Below are 18,958 nucleotides of genomic sequence, written 5' to 3'. Positions count from 1 at the left end.
TTCCCTGCTCTCTTACCCACTGTGTAGTGCTAGATCTACAATTATGTGTATTAGATGCTCACCATCAGTTCTTTACCTAGTTTCCCTTTCCTGTCTTACTATGTTTAATATTCATCTTCCAGTAGATTCCTCACGAAGAGCTTCTCACAAAGAGCTTATGGCTACAGAATTCCCCAAGCTCTTGCATGTGTAAAATGGTTTCCTATAGGCTTCTTACTTGAAGAATCCCTTGGATGAATATGAAATCTCTGGCTCATAATGTCTTTCCTTTAAGTTTCTGGTAAATGTAGCTCTGCTGCTTTGGATGACTTTTTTTTCATACATTTTTTTAATGTGGTAAAATACATATAACACAAAATTTACCATTTTAACCATTTTAAGTGTATAGTTCAGCAGCATTAAGTATGTTCACATTATTGTACAACCACCCCACTCTCCATCTCCAGACTTTTTTCATCTTTCCAAACTGAAACTCTGTACCCATTAAGTAATAACTCCCTATTTCCCCTTCGCCTGAGCCCCTCTCAACCATCCTTCTACTTCTGTCCATGTGAATTTAATTACTCTAATTACCTCAGGTATGTCAAATCATACAATATGTGTCTTTTTGTGTCTCATTTATTTCACTTAGTCTGATGTCTTCAAGGTTAAACTATGTTGTACCATGTGTCAGGATTTCCCTTTTTTATCTGTGTGTGTGTGTGTGTGATTTTGTTTATCCACTCATCTGTTAATGGACGTTGGGTTGTTTCCATGTTTTAGCTATTATGAATATGGCTATAAACATAAGTGTACAAATATCTGTTCCAGTCCCTGCTTTCAATTCTTTTGGAATATCCCCAGAAGTGGGATTGGTAGATTATATGATAATTCTATTTTTAATTTTTTGAGCAACCACTATACTGTTCTCCATTGTGGCTGCACCATTTTATATTCTGAGCAGTGCAAGATGGTTGAATGATGATTTTGATAATTCTGATGAAAGTCTGGTATATTTTTTGCCTAAGATCCCTTAGGATTCGTGTTCTTAAAGGCCTGATAGCTTTTCTAGTAGATATCTTAAAGTGGGTAGTTGTGAGTGAACTTCCCTGGTACTCTGTAGGTCCTTTCATATTTAGATTCTATTCTTGAAGTTTTCTTGGACTGTAGTTTTAAATATTGTTTCCTTTTGTTTGTTTGTTTGTTTGTTTGTTTTCTTCAGGAACTACAATTATATGGGTGATATTCCCTTTATTGTCTGATTTCCATTTCAACCACTTTCTCTCTAGCCGGTCTTTTGTTTCATTTTTATTCTCTCAAGTGGTTTTCCTGCTACACTTCAACGCCCATCCTGTTTTCATTTCAGTCTATACTTTGCTGTCTTGTAACTTAATTTCATTTCTCTCTGAACTTCAGTCAACACTTATTTTATTTTTTTGCCCATTTCTGTTCTTAGCTTTTGAGTTTTGTTTCCAGATTTGCTGAAATATAATTGACATGTAACATTGTATTAGTTTAAGGTGTGCAACATAATGATTTGATACATGTATATGCTGGGAAATGATTATCACAATAAATTTAAGACTATTTCCTCAAGATAGTTACAAATTTGAATTTTTGATTCAAGATGATTTCTCTTATGCCCAAACGTTTGAGGATATTGAATTCAGCTTGTAGTGTTTTGTTATTCTTTTTCTCTGTCACTATTTTTTTCTTTCCTTTCCTTTTTTTTTTTTTTTGGTAGAATTTTTTTAGCTGAACTTTGGATTCTCATTTTCTGTTTTGGTTTTCTATAGAGGAGGACTGCACATCTGCATTTTTGTAAACAACTGTCAGATTCTTGTGTTTTTGAAGGGAAACTCTTCTGTTAGTGTAACTAGTATGATTTCTTTGCTGGATTGCAGCAGGAGGAGAGATTGTGTGTTCTTCTTTTTTTAATTCTCTTCTCTTTTGCAGGACCCTGTATTTCCCCCTTGCTTATTTTTCTCTTTACCTTGGAGTTTCCAAGAGGTGCCTTTTTCTTGCTTGTAATCCCCTTTTCCCTTGGAGCTTCCCCTTTCCAAGACATCATGTGTTCATTCTGCCTAAGCTTTTAAGTCCCATCCCTGTAGTAAGTATTCTGACCTATCAGTACCCATTTTCAGCATTTTCTCATGCATGGTAATTTTTCTTTTCTGATGGTTGTTTTCTATCAACTTTATTTTTTTTATTTTATTTTTTTTAAAGATTTTATTTATTTGACAGAGAGAGACAGAGAGAGGGAACACAAGCAGAGGGAGTGGGAGAGGGAGAAGCAGGCTTCCGTGGCGCAGGGAACCCGATGCGGGGCTCGATGCGGGGCTCGATGCGGGGCTGGATCCCAGGACCCTGGGATCATGACCTGAGCCAAAGGTAGACGCTTAACAACTGAGCCACCCAGGCGCCCCTTCTATCAACTTTAAATCTGCTGTTAATGCCTCTCTTCTCTCTTTCATGTAGTTTTCCCCCCCTGAGCTGCTCTTCTCTCTGATGGCTTACTGTTGAAAGTAAACGAGATAGCTCACTGGTTTCGTGTTTTATGCTTTTTTTAAAGATTTTTTTTATTTTTTGCTTTTTTTTTATAGGTAATTTATTCACAGGTAATTTGAAGTTAGAATATCCTCTGTCCAGGTATGCTGAAAGGATATATGTTTTGTGTAAATGACCTGTGTTTCAGTAGAAGCTTATCTAAGGTATTTAGCAATCTTTGACTTGATTGGACTCAAGCTCTAAACTCAGTCTCACTTGTGAACAGTAGCAGAAACCTGCACAGCTCCATTCACCTTCCATCCATTGTTAGCCACTTGAGCTCTTTGTTTCTTGCCTTCTGCATTCAGCCAAAGTATTCAACCAACTTTAGGAGGTGCTTGTGTGTAGATTTGAGGCTCCATCCCTAGTTGCTCCCACTTCTCTAGGATTTTGCCATGCTGTTTCCAGAAAGTCTGGAAGCCACAGACTATTGATCTGTTCCTCCTGTGCCACTTGAACTGGGCAGTGCCCTCAGGTGAAAAATGAGTTAAATACAGGTCTCACCCAGTATGCATCCCTTCTTTCAAGGGTTGTACCCCCTCCGGTTTCACGCTGCTTTTGGTTGCGGTATCTTCAGTTTTCTTTGTTTATGTTTTGATTAGGGTGTATAGTTATTAGTAAAAGGGTTAGTTTGGTACAAGCTCTTCTCAGTATCACAATCTAATGCTGCTGGTTTTTAATTTACTCTTTCTTGTTCTTTTAAAAAACATTTTCTTCTCTTTTTCTCAGTTTTTGTTTTTTTCCTACTTTCTGGAGTAGAAAGCAAGTGAAAACAATTAGTTGGGCTTTTGTTGTTGTTGTTGGGGTTGTTTTAAACCCAATACATTGACAGTTCAAAAAACTGGCATTTTCCCTTTGTGGTTTCTTATTTTCAATATTTATGTTTTCTCTTTTCTTAAGATAGCTGTGTTTATTTCACTAAATTTTTAAGAAATTAGGATTTCACTTATTACACTTTTTTCTGTTCATTAATTTCTGTTCTTATCTTTATTAAAATATTAAAGTTGTACATTTCCCTTGCTCACTGTTTTAAATGAATCCCACACATCCACAGTGTTTTCATTATTATTTTTAGAAATTCTGTGACTTCATTTGTGTTTTCCCTCCAACTCCCACCTAATGCAACATTCAGTAAACCTTTTCTACTTTCCCCTTCCCTTGTCTCTCCTCCCATTTTAGTGGCATTTCTACTTTATCAGAACACATGCCATATACCATTAGTATATATTTTTCTTCCCTGCTCTCTTACCCACTGTGTAGTGCTAGATCTACAATTATGTATATTAGATGCTCACCATCAGTTCTTTACCTAGTTTCCCTTTCCTGTCTTACTATGTTTAATATTCATCTTCCAGTAGATTCCTCACGAAGAGCTTCTCACAAAGAGCTCAAGGCTATAGAATTCCCCAAGCTCTTGCATATGTAAAACTTGTTTCCTATAGGCTTCTTACTTGAAGAATCCCTTGGATGAATCAAGTATTTCCAAAGTGTGGAAAGGGGCACACTAATATGTGGTCATTGACATTGTGAGTTGGTCAGCCTTTGGAGGGCAATTTGGCAGTGTAAGCACATGTTCAAAATTAAGCCCAGTAATTCCACTCTGTTAGCACTCATACCGAAAGACTGACATGTTTGCAAAAAGGTATTGCTTATAACCTTTCGGTGATAAATACGACAGCCTGTCCATTGACAGAAGAATACTTTGTTAAAGAAAATGTGGTCTGCTGTTGGACAAAGTATAACAATTATTAAAAAGAATGGAGTTAAAAAAAATTTTTTTTTAAATAAAAACAATGGAGTTAGGTCTGTGAGTACTGGTGTACACATAGCCCCAAGATATTAAATGCAAATAAGTCAGAATACAGATGGTTTTTATTTATGGGAAAGTAACATTGTTTACACATATACCCAAATACAAATGAAAATGATGAGACAAAATGATAAAGAGCACTAATGAAATAGTTAACAGCAGTTACCCAGATGTGGGCCTGGGGCAAAGTCCAGAAAGAGAACTAAACTTTATAGTTTAGTTGAGGCTCCATCCCTAGTTGCTCCCACTTTTCTAGGATTTTGCCATGCTGTTTCCAGAAAGTCTGGAAGCCACAGACTATTGATCTGTTCCTCCTGTGCCACTTGAACTGGGCAGTGCCCTCAGGATTCTTTCTAACGCTAATAGAGATGTTAATTCCATGTATAATTACATCAAATGAAATTAAACCACAAGAATAAATTTCTTGAAAAATGTCTTTTGACTTCCCTATGAATGATTTGCCATTTTATTTCATTTCTTCCCTAATACTTCATCGAAATATCCATAATATTTATTTATTTAATCTGAGTTGTCATAGTTTATTATTTAAAATTGATAATTCATTCTTGCCAGTTTCTATCCTTGGTTATTGCTTTGGATTCCACTAGTTTTGTTCTCAACACAGTGTTTTTTCTGTCCTGGCTATCCATTGAAAAAACTGTATACTTCTTACTTTTGTAATGAAAATTCTCAAATATAAAAGAGACAACAGCATAATGACCATCCTTACATACATCATCTTGATTTAACGCTTCTTAACATTTTGCCATATTGCATAAGTTTTTTTGCTGGTTAAGAATTTTAAAATAATTTTTATTAATGGAAGAATTCCAGACATGTTCAAAAGCAGCAAGAATAGTATAATAAAGCCCCAACTTTAACAGTCATCACCATGTTGCAATCTTGTTTCATGTTTTTATCTCATTTTTTCTGAAATGTTTTTAATCATTTCCATTCATAAATACTTCAATATGTATCTTTGAAAAACAACCAGAATACCATTTTCACAACCCCTCAAATTCGTAATGCTGCATTTAACATTATCTACTTCCAAGTGAATGGCCTCAAAAATGTCCTTTTACATTTAACTTGTGATCAGGAGAGTTTGGAACTGAACCTGTTGAAGGCCTGGCTTTCTGGACCTTTTTCCAGGGCCCTAGTTGAGAATCAGCCTGGTAACATCATGCCACCTGTCCCCCAACTGAGGCAGATCCTGCCTCACTCATGGGGAGAGCATTTCTACCTGACACCCTTTCATTTCTGTTTTCCTTACCCAGATCTGCCTTCTGAGATATCCTTCTTTAGGGATACCAGGGAAAATGGCCTCAGGGTCCCGGAAAGCCAGGGTAATGGTGAGTGTTTTCTGTATTTCCACACTGGCTGTCTCAGGATAGACTCATTTTCTTATTCTGGCTGCCTTGTTGGTACCTGGCAGAGTCTAGCATTAGTCTTGGAGGTGTGATTTACCTTATCTGAAGCCTGTTCCACCTATGATTTAAGTCACTCACCAAGTGGCTCACCCTGAACAACACACAGTTCTACAGGACAGGAGAGAGTCTACATTCCTTTGTTCAGCTTTAAAACTTTTATAAGCTGAGAGTGATATCAGGGAAAATAATGAAGTAGGAAGCACCAGGAATCTGTCTCCCCACATAGGCAACAATTTTATTGGCAAAATCTGTCTGATGTAACTATTTTGGAACTCTGGAGTCTAGTTGAATGCTTGCAGCTTCCAAGGGAAAGTTTGGAACAGTCAGTTTCAGCTCTTAGTGCAGTACCCATCACCCATCCCCCTCCCCCATGGCAGAAAGCCATGCATGTGTTCCTGAAGCAGTTTGCACACAGCTTGCGGAGGCCAGGGTGGGCAGTAAGGACCTTGTCCTTCAAATACTGAGGATCTGTATTCTGATTCCTGATTGCTGCTTCTCATTACAGAAATGGGCACTACATTGTTACAACCCCCACTGGCTGAAGTAGGAGATTTAAAGAACCAAATCCTGGGAAATTTCTTCCCCTTTATTTTTTCCCTTTTTGCCTTTTTCGTCAGACATTTCAGGATGGAACATCCAAAACAACTGCATGTATAGGGGATTTAGAAAGTTACCATGCATGCCCATGGAAAGGCACAGAATCAGAAAAGCATAAGAAAGACTCAAGAAAAACCTAAGTTTACACCACAGGCTGAATCCTAGCACAGATAGCCTACAATAATTTTAAAACCCAGTAGATACTAGGGAGTCTGAGTTCTAGAGTTGTCATATTATAAGATTCAGATATCCAATTTTCCACAAAAAATCAGGAGGCATACAAAGAAACAGGACAATATAGTCCATTCAGAGGAAAAAAATAAATCATTAAAAACTATCCCTGATAAAGGCCAGATGGTGGGACTTACTGGACAAAGACTTTAAAACCGATGTCTTAAAGATTCTCTTAGCTAAAGGAAGACATGAACAAAATCAAGAAGATTATTTTAGGACAAAATGGAAATAGAAATAAAGAGACAGAAGACATAAAAAGCAAATAAGAAGCTCAACAAACTCCAAGTAGGATAAAGTGTCAAAGAGAACCACACCACAATTCAGTGTAACCAAACACTTGAAAGCCAAAGGCAACATAGAATCTTGAAAACAGCAAGAGAGAAGCAACTTGTCACATACAGAGGGTCCTCTAAAATCTATCAGCAGATTTCTAATCAGTAACTTTGGAAGCCATAAGACAATGGGTTGGTATATTCCATGCTGAAAGAAAAAATTGTCAACCGGGAATTCTATATCTAGCAAAAACTGTCCTTCAAAAGTAAGGGAGAAATCAAGACATTCCCAGAAAAAGAAAAAGTCATATAGTTTGCAGCCACCAGACTTGCCTTGCAAGAAATACTAATGGGAGTCTTTGAGGGTGCAATGAAATGATACTAGACAGTTACTTGCTGCTATAGGAAGAAATAAAGTTCTACAGGTAAATAAATTGGCAGTTATATAAGCTAGTGTTATTGTCACTTTGGTTTACTACACTTTTTGTTTTCTGCATGATTTAAGAGATTAATGCCTTAAAACACAATTATGAGTCTATATTTTTGGACACAATGCATAGAGGTGTAATTTTATAACTTTAATAACTGACAAGAGGTGAGGATAGAGGTATATAGAATTGTGTATGCTATTGAAGTTAAGCTGATATCAATTCATATTAGGGGGTTATAACTTTAGGATGTTAAATTTAATCACTGTGATAACTCTAATGAAAATAGATACAGAATGTACACAAAAGGATATGAAGGGGTGCCTGGGTGGCTCAGTTGGTTAAGTGTCCGACTCTTGATTTCGGCTCAGGTCATGATCTCAGGGTTGTGAGATCAAGCCCCACATCAGACTCTGTGCTGGTCATGGAGCCTGCTTAAGATATTCTCTCTCTCTTCCCCTCTCCCTCCTTCTCTTAAAAAAAAAAAAAAGAAAAAAAGATCTCCAGGAAACAACATAATTTTACAACTTAAGAGTCTAGAAAAAGAACAAACTAAACCCAAGGTAGCAGAGGAAGAAAAGAGTCAAGATTAGAACAGGGTTAAATAGAGAATAGAAAAATAATAGAGAAAAATAAATAAAACCAAAAATTATTTCTTCGAAAAGCTTATCAAAATTGACAAAACCTTTAGCTAGCTTGACTGAGAAAACAAGAAAGCTCAGATTACTAAAATCAGAAATGAAGTGGGGCATTACTACTGATTCTACAGAAATACGGGGGGTTATATGAGACTGTTATAAACTGTTGTACCCCAGCAAACTGGATGGCCTAGATGAAATGGACAGCTTCTTAGAAACAGAAAACCCCAGGACAGAATCATTAAGAAATAGAAAGTCTTTAAAAAAAAGAAAAAAAGAAAGTCTTGATAGACTAGTAAGGAGATTAAATCAGTAATCAAAAGCTCCCAACAAAGAACAGCCCTGGACTGATGCCTTCACTGGTGAATTTTATAATGCATTTAAAGAAAAACACCAATTCTCAAACATTTTCTCCCCCCCCCCAACATGAAGAAGGAACATTGCCTAGCTAATTCTGTGAGGCCAGCATCACCTTGATACCAAAATCAGACAAACCTTGATACAAAACCAGTAAAGAAAATTACAGGCCAAGATCTCTTTGAGTACTGGTGCAAAAATTCTCAACATAATACTAGCAAACCAAATTCAGTATATTAGAATTATATACTTTTCTACACTAGTAAAAGAATTCTATACACTGTATAGAATTATACAGCATATTAAAAGAATCCCACTGACTAAGTCTAGTCCTAGAATGCTAGGATGGTTCAACCTGTAAACATCAATAAATATACCACATTAACAGATGAAGAGCAAAAACCCCCATGGTCATCTCAACTGATGCAGGAAGTATTGATAAAATCCAGCACTCTTTTATGATAAAAACACTCAATAAGCTAGGAATAGCTCATGTATATGAAAAACACAGTATATGAAAAATTCACAGTTAACATACTCCATGGTCGAAGACTAAAAGATTTTTCTGTAAGATCAAAGATCAGATATGACACATATACCCACTTCTGCCACTTCTTTTGAACACAGTATTAGAAGTTCTAGCCAGAGTAAGTAGGAAAGAAAAGTAAAAAAAAAGTATCTAAATTAGAAAGGAAGAAGTAAAATTATCAGTTAGCAGATGACATGACTGTGTATATGTAGAAAAGATTCCAGACACACACAAAAAACCTGTTAGAACTAATATACAAATTCAACAAAACAGCAGGATACAAAATTAACACACAAAAGTCAGCTGCATTTCTACACACTAACAATGAACAATCTGAAAAAGAAATTAAGAAAACAATTGTACTTCCAATAGCATCAAAAAGAATAAAATACTTAAAAAAAACTTAAGAAGGCAAAAGACTTGTACATTGAAAAATACAAAACCTTCCTGAAATAATTAAAGAAATGGAAAGACACCATGTTCATGGATGGAAATTTTAATATTGCTAAGATGACAACAGTACTGAAGTCGATTCAGTGTGATCTCTACAAAAATCTCAATGGCTTTTTCTTCTTTTCTTCAGAAATAGAAAACTTAAAAAAAAAAAGAAATCAAAAACTTGACCTTAAAATTCATATGAAATCTCAAGGGACTCTGAATAGCCAAAACAATCTTGAAAAAGAACAAACATGAAGGGCTCACAGTTCTTGATTTCAAAATTTACTACAAAGTTACAGTCATCCAAGCTGTTTGGTACTGGGATAAAGACGGAATTACAGACTAATGGAATAGAACACAGAGCCCAGAAATAACCCTCATGTATATGGTTAAATGATTTTGGACAAGAGTACCAAGACCATTCAATGTGGAAAGGACAGTCTATTTAATAGATTGTGCTAGGAAACTGTATGCCTACATGCAAAAGAATGTAGTTGGACCCTTAACCTCACACCATATAGAAAAATGAACTCAAAATGGATTGAAAACCTAAGCAGAAGGAACTAAAACTATAAAACTCTTAGGAAAAAAACAGGGGAAAGCTTCATGAAATTGGGTTTAGTGATGAGTTCTTGGATATTACACCAAAAGCCCAGGCAACAAAAGAAGAAATAGATAAATTGGTCTTCATCAGAATTTATAACCCCTCTGCAAATATATTTGCAAATCACTTATCTGATAAATGATCTGATAAGTGATTAACAGTCAGAATATATAAAAAACTGTAACCCACCAAAAATACAAACACCCCAATTCAAGAATGGGCAAAGAAAAGAATTTGAATAGATATTTTGCAAATAAGTTATATAAATGGCAAATAGGCATGTGAAAAGATGATCATCATCACTAATCATTAGGGAAATGCAGTCTAAGTCCACAGTGAGATACCATTTTACACTCATCTGATGGCTGTTATAAAAACAACAACAAAAATAAAACAGAAAGCAACAAGTATTGGTGAGGATGTGGAGAAATTAGAACCCCTCTGCATTGCTAGTGGAGTTGTGAAATGATGCAGTTGCTATGGAACACAGTGATTCCTGAAAAAAATTAATATGACATTCCCATTTGCTCTTGTAATTCTACTTCTGAGTATATACCCCCAGATAATTGAAAGCCAGGGACTCAAACAGATCACTATACACCAATTTGTGAGGTAGTATTATTCACAGTGAATACAAACCAGATGTCCATCAATGGATGAATGGTATATACATAAAATCAAATATTTTTTAGTCTTGAAAAGAGAGGAAATTCTGAGTTCATGCTTCCAAAGGAATGAACCTTGAAATTAGCCAGACACAAAAGGACAGATATTGTGTAAGTCCACTTAAGTTGCAGTAAGTAGAATAACCACATATGTAGAGATGGAAACCAAAATGGTAGTTACCAGGGTTTGGGAGGAGGAGGGGTTATTATTTAATGGTTACAGTTTCAGCATGGGATGATGAACAAGTCCTGGAGATGGATAGCCGTGATGGTTGTACAACTATGTGAATGTACTTAATCCTACTGAAATGTACACTTAAAATGGTAAAAATAGTAGAATATTTGTTAGGTATATTTTACAATAAAATTAAAAATCTATAGGCTGCTACATTCCACCTCTTCTGTATTCTACCTTTTATTCCTCCTGGGTTGTCCTCCCTGTCCACATGGTGGCTTCCTCTCTTCCTTTGCTCACAGTGTCGTCTTCTCCACTCCCCACATGCTTCATCTGGAATACCTAACACTGCCCTCTTCTCCTCACTCCTGCCCATCCTTTAAGAGACGTTCTTGGGGCTGCCTCAGGACCCTTTTCCTGATGTCCGTATTTCACTGTGCCCACCATTTTGAAATAGAGTTAAGGAGATGAGTAAAACTGGGCAGGGGGGTGAGAATGAATATAGAGATGAATTTGAAGGTTGAGTGGCCAAGAAGGTCCACCCTGAGCATCCACAGTGTGGGGCCATAAATTTAATATACTATTATCTACATTTCACTAGTTGACCACAGAGGTGGACCCCAAACCCAGGCAGTACGTTCAAGTCCATGCTCCTCACTATGCCCCACTTGTGCCTCTCAGACCCAAGGAGGCCAAAGGACCATGGCGTTTAGGGAAAGGACTGAGTTATAGTTAGGCTGTGCCATTATTGAATTGTATGAACTTTAGTCATTCAGATGCTTCAATACTAACATGATTGGTAATATTACTTAATTTTTTAAATTCTTAAAATTCAAAGTCTGTTACATTTTTACTTTTGTTTAATTTTTATTTATTGTTTGCTCTTCTATCTGCCTAGATTTAAAGTTCCTAAAAGTTAGGGACTCTTTTTTGCACATATTCTCCACACAGCCGAGCCAAGATCTTGAATGTAGATTCACAGGTGTTGTTGGCTGGATAGCAACAGAGGTTTAAAGGTCTTGGAACACATGGCATCAGGGTCACAATGAAAGGCAGAATATTTTTTTTTTAGATTATTTATTTATTTTTAAAGATTTGTTTATTTTATTTTGAGAGAGAGAGAGAGTGCGCACGGACACACACGAGTTGGGGGAGGGACAGAGAGAGGGGGAGAGAGAGAATCCCAAGCAGGCTCCATGCCCAGTAGAGTCTGACATGGGGCTCGATCTCATGACTGAAATCAGGAGTCGGACACTTAACTGATGAGCGGGTGCCCCTAAGATTTATTTATTTATTTCAGAGAGAGAGACACAGAGAGAGAGAGCACAAGCAGAGGAAGAGGCAGAAGGAGAGGGAGAGAGAATCTCAAGCAGACTCCCTGCTGAGTGAGGAGCCTGACACGGGGCTCGATCTTATGACTTTGAGATCATGACCTGAGCTGAAATCGGGTCAGAGGCTTAACTGACTGAGCACAAGGTGCCCCCAAGACAGAATCTCGGTAGCTCACCCGTCTCCCATCGGGCAGCATCCTCCCTTCCCCTCAGCCTGAGTCGTGGGCAAGGCTGGCTCCTCAGTGAGCAGAGCTGTGTTTTCTGTTACAGGCACACATGGCATTCAGAGATGTGGCTGTGGATTTCAGCCAGGAAGAGTGGATGCTGCTGAGCCCCGCTCAGAGATCCCTGTACAGGGAGGTGATGCTGGAGAACTACAGCAACCTGGTCTCACTGGGTAAGCCCTGGAATCTCTAAGGACTCACGTCCTTGCTGCAGGGCGTTTTAGGCTGTGCTTGAAGCAGCCATCTTGCTTTCTGAGTTGGCCCTTGTGCCCCTAACCTACAGCCACCTTGTTTTTTCTTTTCCTGTGAGCAGGAATTCCGTTTTCTAAGCCAAAACTTATCACCCAGCTGGAGCAAGGGAAGGAAACCTGGAGAGAGGAGAGAACATGCCCACCAGCCACCCGTCCAGGTGAGTGGGGAGTGCTGGGCAAACGGAGCACAGAGCTGCGGGCAGCTCGGCGTGGGAGACAGGAGGCATTGCGCTGGTGCTAGAGAGCAGCTGTTCTGACCTCCCGCACTGTGGTTGGCGTTGCCTGGCATGGCCTCCCTTCTAGACCTTCATCCTCACCTGAGGGCAGGGCTCTCCTAGTGTCTCTCATCTCCTTCTGCCACTAGAAGTCTTTCTTCCTCCCACTGGGTTTGCCCTCTTTCCCTCACTCAGATCTCTTCTGTAGGCATGGGCTTCTTTTTTTTGCCTTTCTTTTTAAAGATTTCATTTATTTGAGAGAGAGAGATAACAAGCGAGAGAGAGAGAGGGAACACAAGCAGGGGGAGCAGCAGGCAGAGGGAGAAGCAAACTGCCTGCTGAGCAGGGAGCCCAATGCGGGGCTCGATCCCAGGACCCTGGGATCATGACCTGAGACAAAGGGAGATGCTTAACCCACTGAGCCACCCAGGCGCCCCTCGTGGACTTCTGTTACTTTTTTTTTAAAAAGATTGAGCAAGAATGTAAGAAAAAACCCAGCGAGCTACAGAAAGAAGGCAAGCTTGCAGATGGCCATCTTCTCTTTATGTCCTCACATGGCTTCTTCTCTGCGCGTGCGCATCCTTGCTGTTTCTGCCTCCTCTTGTAAGGACGCTACTCACATCGGATAAGGGCTCTACCCTTGTGACCCCTTTAACCTTAATTACCACCTAATTAAGGTTTAACTTAATTACCTCTTTAAAGGCTCCATCTCCAAATACAGTAACATTCTGTATCGAATACTGGAATATAGGTGTGTATACAGTTGATTTTTAAAAGTGCAGTTCATTGGAACGCCTGGATGGCTCAGTTGGTTAAGCGTCTGCCTTTGGCTCAGGTCATGATCTCGGGGTCCTGGGATCGAGCCCCGCGTCAGGCTCCCTGCTCAGCAGGGAGTCTGCTTCTCCCTCTCCCTCTGCTCCTCTCCCTGCTTGTGCTCTCTTTCTCTCTGACAGATAAATAAAATCTTTAAAAAAATAAAAAAATAAAAGTTCAGTTCATTGATCAAGAAAATTGTGTTCAGGTTGGTCCAGTACCATCACAACCTGGTTTCTCAAATTATTTGGTCGTTTTTTGCCTTCAGAAGGCTAGAAGCAGCTGTGATAAAACAATACACTCAATGTTAGCATCTTCTACACACAAGGTACTATACGGAGAAATTTTTGCTTCTATGCTGATTTCTGGGAAGATTTTTATTTAGATTAATTATGGAAATTAACAGGGCTTAAACTGGTCAGGAACCCCAGGAGGGAACATCTTTTTTTTTTTTAAAGATTTTATTTATTTATTTGCAAGAGAGAGAATGAGAGACAGAGAGCACGAGAGGGAGGAGGGTCAGAGGGAGAAGCAGACTCCCCGCTGAGCAGGGAGCCCGATGTGGGACTCGATCCCAGGACTCCAGGATCATGACCTGAGCCAAAGGCAGTCGCTTAACCGACTGAGCCACCCAGGCGCCCCAGGAGGGAACATCTTTAAGGGAGTAGAGGACTATACTGTGTTTGTGTCATCCATTGCTGAAACGCTATGGCCTTGTAGAAATTCTGGCCCAAAGTCATCCTCTAATAAATATTTGTTAGTGAGTAGAGGAACTCCAGGCATCTCACACACGATCTCTTTAACCATTTTTATGCTGCTTCCTATAGCTAGGGGTTCTCCATTCTGAATGAGTGTTCTCTCCATCTGTCCCTTTGTTCTCAGGGGGAAATAGGGAAAGACCTGACATTTCCATACAGGTCCTCTGGTCAGATCTCTCTCAGTCAGAGAAGATACTTGTGGATACACGGTTTCGGTCATGTGCGTGGTGGCGAGGAGACAGTTGCGGGAGCCGGGGAGGACTGTTGCTTAGTGGCCCTATATAAAAGAGCTGAAACTGCCTGGGATGATTTTTATAGCTGGCTACATGGGAGAGGTTTGGGAGGGGGCTTTCTGGGTTGTAATGGAAGAGGCTGGAAGAGCACGTCATTTAAAGGAAGTCTTGACTGGGTAGCTCTCAAGTTTTAAGCATTTTGAAGAGCAGGGAAGCGGGTCTCCCAGCAGACTGGGCAGAATTGCTCAGGCTGCCCCATGGCGTCTCAGTTCTGACTCCGACTTTTCCTTCTGCAGCGGAACCAAAGCCAGAACTCCACCTCTGTCCTTTCTGCCCTTCGGATTTTTCCAGTCAGAAAGACCACGTGCAGCACATGCTGTGTAATCATCCCCCCTGGGTCTTCACATGCCTGTGTGCAGAGGCTCCTGTCGAACCGGGGGATCCGTGCCCAGGGGACCAGAAGCAGCAGCAACAGGCCTCTGATCGAGAGCCCTGGAGGGATAAAGCAGAAGGTCGAGAGAGAGAAGGCGCCAAGCCTTTGTTTGGCAAGACAAAGAAGAGGACTTCGGGGGCATTCTCTAGGCCACCCCAAAGGCAGCCGGTCAGCTCCCGGAGTGGCCTCAGAGGCGTGGAAATAGAGTCCAGCCCCGCCCCGACGGGGAACCCTGAGGAAGCAGACAGACTATTGAAGAGGATAGAAGTCTTAGGATTTGGAACGGTCAACTGTAGAGAGTGTGGACTGGGCTTCAGCAAGATGACAAACCTACTCAGTCACCAGAGGATTCACTCCGGGGAGAAGCCGTACGTGTGTGGGGTGTGTGAGAAAGGCTTCAGTCTGAAGAAGAGCCTTGCCAGGCACCAGAAGGCCCACTCGGGGGAGAAACCGATTGTGTGCAGGGAGTGCGGCCGCGGATTTAACCGGAAGTCAACGCTTATCATACACGAGAGGACACACTCTGGCGAGAAGCCATATATGTGCAGTGAGTGTGGGCGAGGCTTTAGTCAGAAGTCAAACCTCATCATACACCGGAGAACACACTCGGGGGAGAAGCCCTACGTGTGCCGGGAGTGTGGGAAAGGCTTTAGCCAGAAGTCTGCTGTCGTCAGACACCAGAGGACACACTTAGAGGAGAAGACCATCGTGTGCGGTGACTGCGGACTAGGCTTCAGTGACCGCTCGAACCTCATCTCACACCAGAGAACACACTCCGGGGAGAAGCCTTACGCCTGCAAGGAGTGCGGGCGCTGCTTTAGGCAGAGGACGACCCTGGTCAACCACCAGAGGACACACTCCAAAGAGAAGCCTTACGTGTGTGGAGTGTGTGGGCACAGCTTTAGCCAGAATTCAACTCTCATCTCACACAGGCGCACACACACCGGGGAGAAGCCTTACGTGTGCGGGGTGTGTGGGCGTGGCTTTAGCCTGAAGTCACACCTCAACAGACACCAGAACATACACTCAGGGGATAAGCCCATCGTGTGCAAGGATTGTGGGCGAGGCTTCAGCCAGCAGTCAAATCTCATCAGACACCAGAGGACACACTCAGGGGAAAAGCCCATGGTGTGTGAGGAGTGCGGGCGAGGCTTCAGCCAGAAGTCGAACCTTGTTGCCCACCAGAGGACACACTCAGGGGAAAAGCCGTACGTGTGCAGGGAGTGTGGGCGAGGCTTCAGTCACCAGGCAGGTCTCATCAGGCACAAGAGGAAGCACTCGAGGGAGAAGGCTTACATGTGCAGACAGTGTGGACTAGGCTTTAGCAACAAGTCAGCTTTAATCACACACAAACGGGTACATTCAGAAGAGAAGCCGTGTGTGTGCAGAGAGTGTGGCCAAGACTTTATCCAGAAGTCACACCTCCTCTTACATCAGATGACACACCAGGGGGAGAAGCCTTACGTGTGCAAGATGTGCGGCCAAGGCTTCAGCCAGAAGTCCCACCTCAGCAGACACAGGAGGATGAAATCTGTCCACTACAAACCTCCACTCCAGCCTGACTCTGAGGCCCGTGCGGGACAATCTCCTGACCTCTTACACGGTCTTTGAGAGCAAAGGTAGTGGTGCGGACTAAGTCATCAAAACTGTTACACTTTCATGAAATGGGGTAGAGAAGTGCATTCCGGGAGTGGTCAGAGGACATTTGACTTAGTTCACTTTCTCCACACTAAGTCTTCATGTTTTGTGGCCTTTTGTTCTAATAAACATTGCTTCTTTACAAATCGGTAACCTTGACTATATACCTCATTCACTCATCTGTAAAGATAGGGGACAAGGAGTGGTACAGATAGCCTGAACTCCTAAGTCCACTCTTCCACAAGAATTCAATTCCTTGGAAGACAGGAACTGAGTCACTAGAATATTTACTAGAAAGTCTGGTCCTTGGTAGAGGGGGGAAATCGAGGAACTGTATTCAGGGATTTCAGGTGAGGGGAGGGAATCTTCCAGGTGTCTTCCAGAAAACATGGCTTCCTCTAGCAGGTCCACTTTAATCTGCAACTACCCTTTTCCCTTGACTTCTGTGACAGCCCCCTTTCTCGCTTCTCTCCTCCTAGCTCTCAAATGTCTCTACTTTGCTGAATCTTTCCCTAACCCACCTTAAATGCTTTTTCTCAGGCTTTATTTAGTCCCTGGTCCTCCCACCATGGAGCCCCTCCAACAGTACATTGTCCCCAACACTCCAGTCCCTCAGGCCTGGAGTTTTTCAGCTGTGACCAACCGGTTCCTTCATCTCAGAGCCTGGGGTCTCCAGTCACATTCCTATCAGACCACCAAGAACATGGAGGATCTCCAACCACGCCCCAGCCACACCACCACACTGGCACTCCAATAATATAATGACCTTTAACCACATGCTCTCCTCAGTCCTCCATTAACAGGGAGAAGACTCTTGAAGCCATTCTCCCAAATCAGTCCTGGAATACCAGGGTTTAGAACTTAAGTCATGCTCCTCAGCTCTCAGGCCCAGGCCCAGGCCCCAATGCCAGCCATCCAGGAACTGGTCCAAGGTCCCTTAGCTGCACACCCTCAGCGATTCTCCAATCTCAAGGTTAAAGATATTCAGCCATATTTAAAGACTCCTAACCATACTTTCACCGTGTTCTGGTCCAAAGTGGCTTTGCTCAAAACAAATGACCTTTAGGGTAAAGACCCATCTCAAGGATGCAGCTGTAAACCCTTTTTTAAGACTTAAGATTGAAGTGTATAGCTCCTAGACTCTCAGCTAGGTTTCTATGAATTGTAAAGATGTCATCCTACCACACCCTGGCAACCCAAACCAGAGAGAGCCTTCCCCTGAAGAGCTCTGTAGACATGGTTTTATCTAATGGAATGAAATTCTGTAAGAGGCATGGGAAACATGAGTTTGTAATAGAAACACCAGCCTAGTCTGAAAAGGACAGAAAAATCCCTACTTCTCTCTCTCTCTCTTTTTTTTTTTTTTTTTAGATTTTTATTTATTTATTTGAGAGAGAGAGCATGAGCAGGGGGCAGGGCAGAGGGACAGGGAGAAACAGACTCCCCGCTAAGCCAGGAGCCCGACACGGGGCTCAATCCCAGGACCCTGGAATCATGTCCTGAGCCGAAGGCAGACGCTTAACCAACTGAGCCACCCAGGTGCCCTAAAATCCCTACTTTTCTATGGACGGGGAGGCAGGCTGAGAAATCTAAGCTGCAAATACAGGCTATTTCGGAAGAATAACTCAGTGTAGACATAAAAATAATGGAGAATCACTGCCAGGGAGCAGTACTGGACACTAATTAAGAAACTGATGGCCTGTGCCCCACTGAATTTCAAAATGTCTATGAACTGGTACCTGCTGTATATCTTTTATTTCGCCATTTTTTAATAGAAGCATTTATTGTGGTTATATTTTATCCCTAAATCAACATTGAATGTCAGATACGTGTCTTTAGCTCTCAAGTCTTCAGATAAAGAATCATCTATGCTTGGATATGGTTTAGATAACAAGATTCTGAACTTTGAGTCAATGCCATAATGGGATAAGACTTTGAGGGTCTTAGGGGTGAGTGTATATTTCACATGGGATGGACATGAAGTTTGGTGTTCAGATGGTAGACTGTTGAGATAATCTCCAAGATGGACATCAATTCCTTCGTGTGTGTGTGTGTGTGTGCGCGTGCACGTGTGTGTGTGAGAGAGAGAGTCTGTTTATCCTCCCATGGATCTGGATTGGCCTTAGTGATTTGCTTGATCAAGAGAATATAGGAGAAGTGATATTATGGGACTTCTGATGCTAGTTCATGAAAAATCTTACAGTTTCTACTCTGAATCCCACTTGCATGCTGTGAAAAACCTCAAAGCCTCATTGAGAGGCCTCATGAAGGTATTATGGTCAATAGCCCTAGCTGAACTAGCCAACAGCTAACATCAAGTGCAGTTGCATGATAGAGCCATCTTGGAAATCCTATTCTG

At 41.2% G+C, this 18,958-nt stretch overlaps 1 protein-coding gene across 1 annotated transcript in view; it reads left to right on the top strand.

Annotated features, from left to right (window-relative positions):
• The window catches only part of ZNF133 (zinc finger protein 133), a 23,346-nt gene extending 6,600 nt beyond the window's left edge, over positions 1 to 16,746 (top strand). Inside the window, exons 2-4 of the mRNA XM_021700648.1 lie at positions 12,305 to 12,431; positions 12,572 to 12,667; positions 14,825 to 16,746. Of these exons, the coding sequence (XP_021556323.1) occupies positions 12,311 to 12,431; positions 12,572 to 12,667; positions 14,825 to 16,572 (1,965 nt within the window). The 5' untranslated portion in view covers positions 12,305 to 12,310 and the 3' untranslated portion in view covers positions 16,573 to 16,746. The remainder of the gene's footprint in view (positions 1 to 12,304; positions 12,432 to 12,571; positions 12,668 to 14,824) is intronic.
• Positions 16,747 to 18,958: the final 2,212 nt, after the last annotated feature.

This window comes from Neomonachus schauinslandi, chromosome 10, assembly GCF_002201575.2.
Source record: "Neomonachus schauinslandi chromosome 10, ASM220157v2, whole genome shotgun sequence".
Lineage (NCBI taxonomy): Eukaryota > Metazoa > Chordata > Mammalia > Carnivora > Phocidae > Neomonachus > Neomonachus schauinslandi.
This window is presented reverse-complemented; position numbering and strand designations above follow the sequence as displayed.